At 42.7% G+C, this 14,406-nt stretch overlaps 1 protein-coding gene across 1 annotated transcript in view; it reads right to left on the bottom strand.

The window, feature by feature from the left end:
* ZIM2 (zinc finger imprinted 2) overlaps positions 1-14,406 on the bottom strand; it is a 32,955-nt gene that overhangs the window by 1,212 nt on the left and 17,337 nt on the right. Inside the window, exons 3-6 of the mRNA XM_044260137.1 lie at positions 12,131-12,623; positions 9,106-9,206; positions 5,344-5,470; positions 2,295-2,387 (exon numbers count right to left, since the gene is read on the bottom strand). Coding sequence (XP_044116072.1) covers positions 2,295-2,387; positions 5,344-5,470; positions 9,106-9,206; positions 12,131-12,623 — 814 coding nt within the window. The remainder of the gene's footprint in view (positions 1-2,294; positions 2,388-5,343; positions 5,471-9,105; positions 9,207-12,130; positions 12,624-14,406) is intronic.

The raw sequence follows: 14,406 nt of genomic DNA, 5'->3' as shown, positions 1-14,406 counted from the left end.
CGGGCAGATAGCCGGCTGGGTGAGTGAAGTACAGACGAAACAGCAGAGCCAGAATAGAGACTAGGAACTCATCAGGGAAGGGATAACTGGACCATCACAATGGAATAGATCTTTTAGGAAATGGTCTTTGGAGACAAGACACAAACATGGCAGACTAAGAGACAGCTGTTCTGCCCATTCTCCGCACCGAGACTACCTCGGTGTATCTCTCTCCATCTTTCCCTCTCCCTCTCTCACACTCAGTTCTACAGCCCCCCCAAAAGTCCCTGTAGAGCTGTGGAGCTCCCTGTGGAGCTCCCTGTGGAGCTGTACTCCACAATCACAGCACCAGCCTCCATCAGCTTCAGCCCGCACTAGCAGGTTCCCAACTGGTTTCTCGGCTGGTCTTCCTAAAGCCCACTTTCCATTGAACAGCCAGAGGGATCTTTCTAGAACAGGCTGCCCAGTGGAATGCCCCACAGTGAGGTAAATGATGTATATTTTTGCTGTCTGATACATAGCCACTGGCCACATGAGGTAATGAGCACTTGAAATGTGGCTGGTGTGACAGAATTTAAATTTATGCAATTATAATTATGTAAATTCAACTCTGTATGCCTAGTGGCTGCCACACCAGACAGCACAGTTCTAAGGAGTCAATAATACTACCTCATTCCCTGGCTCAACACCTCTAACGCCTTTTTCACATCTCATTTGTAATGAATCCACATTCTTTAACATACTCTTACGTGAGCTGGCCTATGTCCATCTTCTCAACATTATCTCCCATCCCCCACCACTTTCTCAGACCATATCGCTTTTCTTCCTTTTTCTGGAACACCCAAGCTCATTCCAAACTTGCAGCCTTTGTATTTGTTATTCCTCCTGCCTGCAACACTCTTCCTCAAGATTTCTATGTGGTTCTTCCTCTGTCTGACTACCTATCTTAAGTGGCCTCCCATTTGTCGCTGTCTGCTTTACACTCACACTCTATTATTTGTGTATGTCTGACTTGTTCATTACTGTAGCCACAGAACCTAGAACAGGTCTGACCCACCAAAAAGGCTCAATAAAAATCTGTGGAATGACTGAAGGAGTCAAAGAGTCAATGTAAAGAAGGTATTAAAGACAATGCTGAGGCAAGTAGGGTCCCCTTGGCAGGTCCTTGAATTTTGCTTGGACATCTGCTTCTTTGTCTACACAGGAGAAGGCAGGGAAAGCTGTACTGATTAGCACTAGACTGGCCACAGCTACGGGTTCAGGAATGGGCTATGACCCAAAGGGAAAACTGAAAAATGAAGAGAGGTGTGTCAAGGGCTTCTAAGAAGAAGCACCCTCGCTCCTAAGAATACTTCTTGGACAAGCCTACTCACTTGCTCTCGCCTGCTCTCTCGTCCACCTCATCCTAGCCTTTGGCCTTATTGGCAGAGTGAAAAAAAATGAAAGTAGGCCCTTGATAACATCATTGAGCCCCTAAATCCAGCCATCCCTGAAGCCCAGGTGAGCAACATTATAAGCTAATACAATCCGCCTATGGCTTATACAGTTTGGGTATGCTTTTATGTTAACAGGGGCTGAAGGGCAACGATAATCCTGGCTGATCTCCAAAGCAGAGAAGGAGAGGATTTCATAAAGATGGAAAATGTTATCATATTGTAGCCATAGAGTTTGGAGAATTTAAGTCTAAAATGTTCTTATCCTTAAGCCATGAGGATGTTGGTAGGGACTTTTGGGGGGCTGTAGAACTGAGTGTGAGAGAGGGAGAGGGAAAGATGGAGAGAGATACGTGAGACCTTGTGTGTGTGTGTTGGCAGAGGTAGGGGAATGAATGCAGATTATGGGGGTTAAAGAGGGAAGGGAAAGGGAGCCTTTGGGTGCCAACAAATCTGGAAAACTGCCATGAGGGAAAATGTAGGCAAATGGAAAGAAAAGTGGTATCATGCCAAGGTTTGTTCTTGTCTCAGTTAAAGAGGAAAGACCAAGGCTTTCTAGCTGCAAAGGGAAAGTCACAGATAAGTACAGAGGTTGGAACACTAGAGGAAAGGGAAACAGGCCTCCCTGGCACAAGGCAAGAGAGTCACTCCGAAGGGAAAGAGCAGATAAAAGAGGAACTAAGTGCACACTAGGTGGTGAAGGCTTGTGAGCCCTGAGGTGAGAGCGCCTACCAGCACCTACCACCTCTCTCTCCCTGGCCTGAGAGGACTCTGAGGGATGCTCTCTGACCAACAGCTCCCAGCCACCATCCCACCTGATTGGGGGTAGGGTGTTATCTTCCCACAATTCCGGTCTCCATGGGCTTCCCCCTTGTTACTCACCTTGACACAGCTCTGTATTGCTGTCTTCTTCCCTCACACGTGACTCTTCTTCTTCCAGCTGTGAGATAATGTCGGGTTTAGAGAACTGGTACCCTGTTGAAGAAGGAGACTCATAACTAGGTGGTTCTGCCTTGTACCTGCAGCAACTTCCAGCCTAGGCACCAAAGACTCAGAGATAATAAGGAAGATGCAGATTCACACAAAACAAAAGTGAAGCCTGTTTCTAATGATTTTGGCCCAAATGGAGAAATTTTTTGTTGTTACAAGTTCAGACACAGGAAGGAAGGCTATTGATGTCTAGTACATAGAGGCAAGGTTGCCAAACACCCTGCAATGCCCGGAACATTCTTCCACAGCAAGAAATGATCTGGGCAAATATCAACTGTGCCAAGGCCGAAAAACTATGTTCAGGAGTAAATACTGAGAAGGGGGCTTGAGGACGGTGTGCTGGGCTCTCTACTTCAGTTTGGGGGACCTGATATCACAACTGCTCAGAAAGTTCTTTTCCTGGGGCACTGGGTGGCTAAGGCAGTTCAGCAGCTGCCTTCAGCTCAGGTCATAATCCAGGGTCCTGGGATCAAGACCCACATCAGGCTCCCTGCTCAGCAGGGAGTCTGCTTCTCCCTCTCCCTCTGATCCCCCCGCTTGTGCACTCTCTCTAAAATAAATAAATATAATCTTTTTTTAAAAAGAAAGTTCTTTTCCTCCTGATACCTTCATTCCCTTCGTCTTAAAATGCTCCTTCTCCCTCCCCCAGTCCTGTGTTTCCCAAACTTCAGTCATTTGCAGGCCACCTGCTGTGGTCTAAATGTTTGCATTTCCCCAAAATTCCTATGTTGAAGTCCTAATGCCCACTGTGGTGTTATTAGAAGGTGGGCTTTTTTGAAATGTGCTTAGGTCATGAGGATAGAGCCTTCATGGATGGGATTAATGCCCTTATTTAAAGAAGGGGTGGGGGGTGGGAGGTTGGGGGAACCAGGTGGTGGGTATCAGAGAGGGCACAGATTGCATGGAGCACTGGGTGTGGTGCAAAAACAATGAATACTGTTACGCTGAAAAAAATAAATTAATTAAAAAAAAAAAAAGGCTTCAGAGAGAATACCTAGCCCTTTCCACCCAGTGAGGAAGGAATAGGAAGCCTAGGACCCAGAAGACAGGCTCATCTGACTGTGCTGGAACCCTGATCTTTGACTTCCAGACTCTAGAACTATGAGAAATAAATGGTTGTTGTTTAGAAACTACCCATTCTGGGATATTGTTATAAAGACCAAACGAACTAAGACACTACCTCATTATTTCCTTATTTATTGTCTGTCTCACCCCATTAAAATTAGTAACATCCATGAAAACAGGAAACTTCATCAATTGTATAACACCAGTGCCTGCCGTACTGACAATTTCAATGATAAATTTATTGATGACCTTCACATTCTGGCCCTATCTATGTGCCACTTGTAGTAACATTTAGCATTTAATACTCTTCTTTAGATCATCTCTTTTTAACTTGAATATACATATTTAAATGAAAGCTTTATATGAACCTTAAAAACAGAAACCACAGTCATTTGAAAAAAAAAAAAACCCTGAAGATAATACAGCAACAGATCCAACCGAAATTAATGTTACTGAGTGCTGCCTCGTTTTGGTTGCCTGGCTAAGGCTCAGGGGCTGCGGTCTGCTCTCTCTTTACTAAAATGGAAGGCCAACAAGAGGTATTACCTAAAATAACCTTCTCTACAGTCCACTGTACTCATTCCACATTTGGGAAGACAATGTCCTGGGTGACACTATGAAATGTAAAATCATATTTTACATATGTAAAATCTCTGCTAACCCAAAACCTGCAGTGATACAAGAAGCCAAAACAGCTTCAGGTGACTGTATGAGGACTAAAAGGGTAGAACCGACTTATTCCCTCTATTTTAAGTCACAAATGTGGTAAGTGAGAGAAAAGAGTTATATTGGGAAAGACACTCCTCTGGCCTTCTTTGTGAACAACAGAAGTCGCAATTCAAATAACACACTCTTCTTTTTAATATTTATTTATTTGAGAGGGAGAGAGAGAGAGAGGGCACATGCAAGAGTGGAAGGGGCAGAGGAAGAAGGAGAGAGAATATCAAACGAACTCTGCTGAGCACAGAGCCCAATGTGGGACTTGATCCCAGAACCCTGAGATCATGACCTGAGCCAAAACCAAGAGTTGGACCCTTAACCGACTGTACCACTCAGGCGCCCCTCAAATTATACACTCTTGTGCCTGGTTTGAGATAAGGCATTTCCATCTCCCACATATGTCTGTGACTTCACAAGGACAAGAGCACCAGCTTACTGTCTTTGGAATGGTGTTTGGTTTGACTGTGTGTTTCAGGAGACCTTGGGCTCCCCAAAAAGCCACTGAAATGAAGATCCTGGCACTGATACTAAAAACATTTAGCTTGTGGGGAGTTAATATTATAACTTGCCTCTGAACGTAAAGAGAGACCGGCATTCCCTGACTCTTAAACTTTAAGTCTAGTAAAAGCTTTTGGAGCTCCTGAAATTTTCATCAATTCCTTCACACATTCAAAAAACATCACTGGGAGACTTCTACTGTGCCAAAGTCTGATGAAGCCCACCCCCAGTACAACCAATGAATTTAAAGGAGCAGATTCTGGAGCTGAACAACTAAGGGTCCAGTCTCAACCTGCCATGTTGTAGCTGTGTGGCTTTAGGTAATTTAACTTTCCCATGACTCTGTTTCCTCAACTGTAAAATGGCAATAATAACAATAACAGGAAATATACTTCTCCCTCACCGGACCAGTGCAAGGATTAAAGGAATTAAGACATGTACAATGCTTAGATGAATGTCTGACACATGTAAATACTCAATGTTAGCCCTATTATGAGTAAGAGTGAACTTGATATTAAAATATTGTCTTTGAACTGAGTTGAGATTCACCGACATGGTGAACCACTATTACTGATGTTCCTGAGGTGAGGACACAGAAGAGTAGAGAACCACTGCACTAGCGGGCAGAAGCCAAGTTCCAGGGAGAAGGTAGCCTTACCTAAGGAGACCAGATTCCTGTAATTCTCCAGCATCACCTCCCGGTAGAGGTTCCTCTGAGCAGCACTAAGGTAGGTTAATTCCTCTGGACTGAAGTCCACAACCACATCCTGGAAAGTCACCAACTCCTAAAATACCAGAAATACCTCCAAATGATCAAAATACAGAAATTATCTCAAGGAGGGGGAAGGAGCCTCCTTGAGAAATTATCTCAAGGAGGGGGATGAGAGAGGACTGAACATAAAGCATTCATACTGACAGAAAACTTCTCCCCCCCCCAAAGATTTTATTTAGTTGAGAGAGAGAGAGAGAGAATGAGAGAGCACAAACTGGAAAGAAGGAGAAGCCGGCTCCCTGCTGAGCAGGGAGCCAGATGTGGGGCTTGATCCTAGAACCCTGGGATCATCACCTGAGTAGAAGGCAGATGCTTAACCAACTAAGCCACCCAGGTTCCCCCGGCAGAAAGCTTCTAATACACGTGGTCTAATCCAGAGAATACAGGGACCTAGTGATGTACCTTTCTTTGTCTTGTAGTATGAAAGAAGGGGGAATATTTCTGAGATAGTTCTTGCTGCTAATTACTACAAATTTGGATTGGAGGCAAAGATCCTCTTAAGAGATCCCTGAGTGGCTCATTTGGTTAATTGTCTGTCTTTGGCTCATGTTGTGATTCCAGGGTCCTGGGATTGAGACATACATTGGGCCCTTGCTCAGCAGGGAGTCTGCTTCTCCCTCTCCCTGCTGCTCCCCTTGCTTATGCACTCACTCTCTCACCCTCTCTCTCTGACAGATAAATAAAATCTTTTTTAAAAAAAGATCCTTTTAGGGGCACCTGGGTGGCTCAGTGGGTTAAGCCTTTGCCTTCGGCTCAGGTCATAATCTCAGGGTCTTGGGATCGAGCTCTGCATCAGGCTCTCTGCTCAGCAGGGAGCCTGCACCCCTCTCTCTCTCTGCCTGCTTCTCTGTGATCTCTCTCTTTGTGTCAAATAAATAAATAAAATCTTTTTTTTAAAAGATCCTTTTAAGCCACTTTATAAAGAAATAATGAATGTACATAATTAAAATCTGAGCAGTATACCTCAGTCTTGGGAATCAAGAGTTAGGTTTTAAGTCCTACTCTGGTTCTTACAATCTTTGTGAATGTGGGTAGGTTAAGCCTCAGTGACTCATCTGTAAAACGCAAAAAGTTCATAAAGAGATTTTCAATCTTACAAATAAACAGAGAAATGCAAATCAAAATGACAAAGTACCATTTATACTCATTCAACTGACAGAAAGTAGTAAGTCTGGCAATACCAAACGTTGTCTAGAATGTGGACCCATGAGACCTCTTATTAGATGTTAGGGGAAATGTAAATTGATAAACCACTTTGGACCCAGAAATTATATTTGTCACGTGTACTTGGGGATATATGTGTATATATATATATATATATATATATATATATATATATATATATATCTTGGCCATCGAGAGACAGAAAAAAAGCACACACAAATGCGTGAGGCAGGGGGAGGGGCAGAGAGACAGGGTGAGAAAGAGAATCTTGTGGAGGCTGACACAGGCCTTGATCTCATGACTCCCAAGATCATGACCTGAGCTAAAATCAAGAGTTACAATTAACCAACTATGCCACCCAGGGACCCCCTGACATTTATATTCTTAACAGCGCTGTTTCTAACACCCAAAACCTATAAACAATCCAAATGTCTGTTTAGAGTAGAAGAGATAAACATATTACAGTATAGTGACAAAATGGAATATTCCAGCAATACAAACCAATTAGCCACAGTTAAAACAATTGATAACCTGGGCGCCTGGGTGGCTCAGTGGGTTAAGCCGCTGCCTTCGGCTCAGGTCATGATCTCAGGGTCCTGGGATCGAGTCCCGCATCAGGCTCTCTGCTCAGCGGGGAGCCTGCTTCCTCCTCTCTCTCTCTGCCTGCCTCTCTGCCTACTTGTGATCTGACTCTGTCAAATAAATAAATAAAATCTTTAAAAAAAAACAATTGATAATCTGTCCATTTCAGTGAGGGGAGTGTTAAAGTCCCCTACTATTATTGTATTATTGTTGATGGAGCACTGGGTGTGGTGAAAAAATAATGAATACTGTTTTTCTGAAAATAAATAAATTGGAAAAAAAAACAATTGATAACCTAAGTTTGAATCAATCAACTAATTAGTTAATTAAAGACTTATTTATCTGAGAGACAGAGTGTGCACAGGCACGTACATGCACATGCGCCTGGTGGGGGAGGGGCAGAGAGAAACCTAAGCGGACTCTACACTGAGTGTGGAGCCCAACACAGGACTCAGTCCCACAAACCCCAGATCACGACCCGAGCTGAAACCAAGACCAGACATTGAACCGACTAGGCCACCCAGGTATCCCTAAGGTTGAATTTAAAAAGTAGATGTTAGAAGACTACAAAAGAATATGATACACGTTTTATTAATATACATCTTTTTTGTTTTCAGGAAAACATTATGCATCTATGAACAATGTTTTTCAGGAAAACATTATGCATCTATGAACAACTGATTTAAACTAGAAGTCGTACACTGGCTGCCAGCTCCTACAGAGGAGTTCATGTGGCTCTTATTATGGGTTTTTTTTTATTATTTAAAATTCACATTAACTGCCAACACCAAAAAAATTTATAGATTTAATATTATTAACTGGAGTTTTAAAATCAGAAATCGAAAAAAATAAAAAAATAAAATCAGAAATCGGGCTCCATGCTCAGCATGGAGTCTGCTCAAGAATCTCTCTCCCTCTCTCTCTGCCCTTCCCCCACCAAAGTAAATAAATAAATCTTTTTTTTTTTCAATTTATTTATTTTCAGAAAAACATTATTCATTATTTTTTCACCACACCCAGTGCTCCATGCAAGCCATGCCCTCTATAATACCCACCACCTGGTACCCCAACCTCCCACCCCCCCGCCACTTCAAACCCCTCAGATTGTTTCTCAGAGTCCATAGTCTCTCATGGTTCACCTCCCCTTCCAATTTACCCAAATTCCCTACTCCTCTCTAACGCCCCTTGTCCTCCATGCTATTTGTTATGCTCCACAAATAAGTAAATCTTTAAAGAAATGACTTAACAAGAACATTCAGGAGAACATTTGTGAAAAAAATAAAACTGCAGAGTAGTATCATGTCCCTGTAAGAGCTGCCATTTATTTCACATGTAAAAAGGAGCATAACAGTGCAAACCACATAAGAGTTGTTCTGAATGAGTCAACACTGGGCATAAAATGGAATACTAAAAAAAATTTAATTCAAGAGATAGAAAAAGCATGAAAATGTTAAATGGGTAGTATGTGGGATAGTGATAAGTCCAACAGAGAAAAATAAAGCAGAGAAAGGGGATATAAGGAGTCAGAAAAAAATTTTTTTAAGATTTTATTTATTTGAGAGAGAGAGTGCACTCATAACCAGGGGAGAAGGAGAGGGAGAGGGACAAGCAGACTTTGCACTGAACATGGAGCCTGAGATGGGGCTCAAGCACATGACCCTGAGATCACGACCTGAGTCGAAACTAAGAGTCGGTAGGTAGCTCAACCGACTAAGCCACCCAGGCACCCTGAGTCAGAAAAAAAATTTAAATAGGATAACCAGGGAAAGGCTCAGTTAGGTGATATTTATATAAAGATTTAAAGGAAATGAGAATGTGATTTAATTCTATAGGGAAGGTCTAGAAATCAGAAAGGTGAGATCCCCATATTGGAGAACCACATCAGAAGAAAGTTTCACTCACCTGGGATCCAGCAGATGAGAGACTGTCAGACATCTCCGTGTCCTTTTGGTGTTCTTTGGTGTTCCTCTCTTCTGCGAGGACAAAGTCCTGAGGAGAGAAACCTAGAAGAGAGAAGGAATGACTGTGGAACTGATTCCAGTCTGGCAGCACCCACAGACACAGAGAGTGGCTTGCCACCTCGTACCACACTTCCTGCCATGGAAGACAGCAGCAGTCCTGGACTTCCTGTAAGAGAAAAACCAGAGACATCTTTTCTCCCGTCAGTACAGCAAGTTCCAAAGAAGAGCTCTGGGCATTTCCCAGAGCTCTTTAAACCTTTAAACCTTTCAATGACTCCCCACTGCCTTCCAAAAAGGGGGGAAATTCCTTCTCTTTCAGTGGTTTCCAGCCTCACTGTCCACTCACAACCACCAGGGAGCTTAAGTTTCTCAACTATAAAATGGAAAGAATACCAAACTTCTAAGGGATCTTGTAAGGATTAAACATTACATATATAAAGTGCACAAGCATTTTAAAAAGTATCAAGTCTTAGAACTTTTCCTACATCTTTTTCATTCACTGGTCTAGAAAACGGCCACCATATTCCCTACAGAAACCGGAACCTTGAAGGCCCCCCACCTGTAGTCTTTTCCCAAGTACACCCTTTATTCATCTGTTGTTTCTTTCTCATATCCTAGGGAGCTCTCTTTCCTTTCCCCCGAATTCCAGCTCCATCAATAGCTCTGGGCCTTTGGCCGAGTTTTTAACCTATGGGACAACACAACACCCTCCATGCCCATCTGAGACAGTTTAACACCGTGATTAACATACAGATGCTGGAGCCCCTGCCCAGTTCTGAATCCTGACGAATTGTTACTCAGCCTCTGTGTGCCTCTGTCTCATCTATAGAATAAGGGTAACACCTATTTCAAGAGCTATTAAGAGAACTAAATACATTGGTAAATACAAAACACCTAGAATATAGCATACTGAAAGTATTCAACATGCAGTTAAGCATCTGCCTTCAGCTCAGGTCACGATCCCAGAGTCCTGGGACTGAGTCCTGCATCAGGCTCCTCGCTCAGTGGGGAGCCTGCTTCTCCCTCTCCCTCTGCCTGCTGTTCCCCCTGCTTGTCCTATCAAATTAATAAACAAAATATTTTTAAAAAGTATTCAACATGTTCATTATTATCATCTTCAAATTCCTTTTAAGAAATGCAGGTACACATATTTGGATTAATCATAATCCTTGATTCATGATATTAGTACTTAACCATGCATGACCCTGTTTAGTTTAAATTTACTCATTTACAGGTTTAAGTAAAATTAATGCCTATGAATTCGCTACCCAACCCCCAATCTAGAACATTCTAATAACTTGTATCTACCTTTGTGCTTTTTCCTGTCCACCCTCAGCCTTCTCTCCAGAGGCAACAGTGGTTTGGTTTTTTTTTGTTTTTGTTTCTGTTTTTTTTTTAATATTTTATTTATTTATTGACAGACAGAGATCACAAGTAGGCAGAGAGGCAGACAGAGAAAGAGGAGGAAGCAGGCTCCCCGCTGAGCAGAGAGCCCGATGCAGGGCTCAATCCCAGGACCCTGGGATCATGACCCGAGCCGAAGGCAGAGGCTTTAACCCACTGAGCCACCCAGGCGTCCCGGCAACAGTGGTTTTATATTCATATTTTTGTTCCCTTGTCTGCCTCTCTATATAAAATACCCCTAAACAATGTTTTGTTTTTAGTATCACTTTTATTCAAAGGACTATGAGGAGTAAATGACTTTCTTCTTTCATTATTAAAATACCCTTAGTTCTAGCCTAATAACTTGAGTCTCCAAGAAACCAAATTTTGGTAAAGGTTAAACTTCCAGGCCTCTTATTTCCCACACTTTATACCCTTGTTTTTATGGCTGTGTGTATTGTTTTGTTTTGTGTTGATACTAAAGTTTAGGCGAGATAAGAAACGGAGCAGGGAGGAACAAAGCTGGAGAGAAAGGATACTTTCAGAGAAATAGTAAACATTAAAAGCAAAAGCCAAACCCCAAATCTCTTCCATCTCATATGAGGCAGATTAGACTGGATTAAAAAATTCATTCTTGAGGCGCCAGGTGGCTCAGTTGTTAATCATCTGCCTTTGGCTCAGGTCATGATCCCAGGGTCCTGGGATTGAGCCCTACGTCAGGTTCCTTGCAGGAAGTCTGCTTTTCCTCTCCCACTCCCCCTGCTTATGTTCCTGTTCTCACTGTCTCTCTCTGTCAAGTACATTATCATATGGTTTCACTTATTTGTGGAGCATAACAAATAGCATGGAGGACAAGGGGAGTTAGAGAGGAGTAGGGAATTTGGGTAAATTGGAAGGGGAGGTGAACCATGAGAGACTATGGACTCTGAAAAACAATCTGAGGGGTTTGAAGGGGCGGGGGGGTGGGAGGTTGGGGTACCAGGTGGTGGGTATTATAGAGGGCACGGCTTGCATGGAGCACTGGGTGTGGTGAAAAAATAATGAATAATGTTTTTCTGAAAATAAATAAATTGGAAAAAAAAAGAAATATAGGAATTTTAGGAAGTAATCAGCTACATATAGGTTTATTGTCATTCAGTGTCTTGATATATACTTAAAATGTATTTTATTAAAAAGCTATGGCAAGTCCAAACAATGGAATAAAAAAGGATATTAATTATTTAGAAAAAAAATACATTAAATCTTTTAAAAAAAATTCATTCTTAGGGCGTCTGGGTGGCCCAGTGGGTTAAAGCCTCTGCCTTCCGCTCATGTCATGATCCCAGGATCCTGGGATCGAGCCCTGAGTTGGGCTCTCTGCTCAGCAGGGAGCCTGCTTCCTACTCTCTCTCTGCCTGCCTCTCTGCCTACTTGTGATCTCTGCCTGTCAAATAAATTAAATAAAATCTTTAAAAAAATTTTTTAAATTCATTCTTTCATTTATCCACTTGACTAATTTTTATTCATCTCCTATAGCATGCCAGGCATACAGAAGATGTTCAATAAATAAATAGAAATTGCTAGTTGCTTCCTTTCTTTCTCACCTTTCTCCCCACATGCTTGGATCAAACTAGCCACCAGGCTTCCTGCCTCCTTGCTGTTCTTGGGCTTTTTGGACCTCACCCAGCTCTGGACTTCCTCTGGTAGCGTGTTCAGAAACTGCTCCAGCACCAGCTGCTCCATCATCTGCTCCTTGGTGTGGGTCTCTGGCTGCAGCCATTGCCGGCAGAGCTCCTGGATTTGGCTCACAGCTTGGTGAGGCCCCGTCACTGAAAGATACTGAAAATCCCTAAACTTCTGATGAGAAACTTTCAGAACCCCTGGATTTCTTATGGGGATGGTTTCTGGATTCTCTTCTTGATCATGTAGACGGAAGAGCTGAGTATTCTTCAAGATATCCAAAACGTCTGTCATGTGCAGCATCTTTACAGCTTCAGGACAAAGGTACTCGAAAAGGCAGGCTGCTCCAGAACACACTTTGTGGAAGATGATGGGCAGAGCTGTATCATTTGAAAAGAAGATACGGAAACCCAGGACCTGCAGAAATTATGTAGAGAGACTTATAAACAGCCTGCCCAGTTAGACCTGGACAATGGGGTGGAGGTGATTTGGAGCAAAAGGAATTACTTCATTTCACACAACTGCCTAAATAGAGACTCAAAGAAAGTTGCACATCTTCAGATAAGATGCTACTTCAGCCCCATCCCAGATCTGGAAAATGCACAGGCACAGGCTTGAAGTATTTCAGAAATGGCATTGTAGGGGAAAGAGACTTGAACTCCAAACACAATGAACTGAATTAATTTGATGAACCACAGAAGAATTTCACCTCAAAAAACAAATGAGTTAAAATGATTTTATATTACACAGAATAAAGAGTCTTTTATAACACATACATCCTACAAAGTACTGCATTCATATGCAAAATATTTAAAGAACTCATACAAATCAGTAAGAAAAAGGGAGATTAAATAAGAGCAAAAAAGTTGGGGCACCTGGGTGGCTCAGTCATTAGGCGTCTGCCTTTGGCTCGGGTCGTGGTCCTGGGGTCCTGGGATCAAGCTCCTCATTGGGTTCCCTGCACAGCAGGAGGCCTGCTTCTCCCTCTCCCACTCCCCCTGCTTGTGTTCCCTCTCTTGCTGTCTCTCTTTCTCTGTCTAATAAATAAATAAAAATCTTTTTAAAAAGCCACAATAAAGTTAAAAGATTTGAACAGGTACTGCACAAAACAGAGCTAAATTGCTAATAGACATGAAATGGGGCTCAACTGCATTAGTTATCAGAGAAATAGGAATTAAAACAATAATGAGCTATCACTACACATCCTCCAGAACATTCTAATTGAAAAGAATCAGACAATAGTAAGTGTTTGAGAGGAGAAAGAACCATGGTAGAATAGTACATTCATACAAGGCTTCCACTAATTTCCTCTTCCAGCCTCAATATAGATCACACAGCTGCCTTGCAAGTCAGTAGGGCCAGCTTCATGGGCATGCAGCCGGGGCAGTCATACCAGGCTCCATGCTCAGAAGGGCCTCAAGCTTAGTCTAAAGCTCTGCTTGCTATCTTGAGATTTTTCATATTTTAAAGAAGGACCTCATATTTCATTTTGCATTAGGCCCAGCAAATTATGTAACCAGTCTGCCCAGCAAGAATATTATCGTTCCTCAAAACCTGTTGCAAATTAAACCGGTGAAAAAGGTATTTTTATTCTTTAACTTTGCATTTCCTTAAATTAACAGTAAAGCTTACTGTATTTCTTCAGACGCACTGGCCCTTTATAAATTACACCTATCCTTGCCTTCTTTCCAGTAGGGTGTTTCTGCCACTGATTGGTAAAGACTGTATATAAAGGAAGGATATTCCTTGTCCTACTTGATTTAAAAAAAATTCTAGCCATGCCACACCTAGTCTTTGGTCTTCATAGAATTTTAATATTTGAACGTGCAATGTATCACTATCCATTCAGAAATAAGTTAAATATGCAATCACATTTTATTACTGCTTTACCTAAACACTTCACTTCGTCCTGGGTCGGGGGGTTTACAGTGGAAGGAGGAAGTCGGGACTGAAGGGGACAGGTGGAAGAGTGGTGGCGAGGCAAGAGAAACGGAGCAGAACAAGGTAAGGCACAGAGCCGGGCTGAGCTGGAGGGGGAATGGGGCAAGATAAAGAAGAGCAGACAGGAGGGGCTGGGCTGGGCAATGGGGGGCGTGACCGGGGCAGGGAAGAGACACTGACAGCGCAGGCGGACCTGGGGACGCTGGGAGGACTAAGAGCGGAGAGCCAGGAGCAGCCCAGAGCGACAGAGGCCCAGGGG

The sequence above is a fragment of the Neovison vison genome, chromosome 7 (genome assembly GCF_020171115.1).
Source record: "Neovison vison isolate M4711 chromosome 7, ASM_NN_V1, whole genome shotgun sequence".
Classification (NCBI taxonomy): Eukaryota; Metazoa; Chordata; class Mammalia; order Carnivora; family Mustelidae; genus Neogale; species Neogale vison.
The sequence above is the reverse complement of the archived record's forward strand: the minus strand, read 5'-3'. Positions and strand labels throughout refer to the sequence as shown.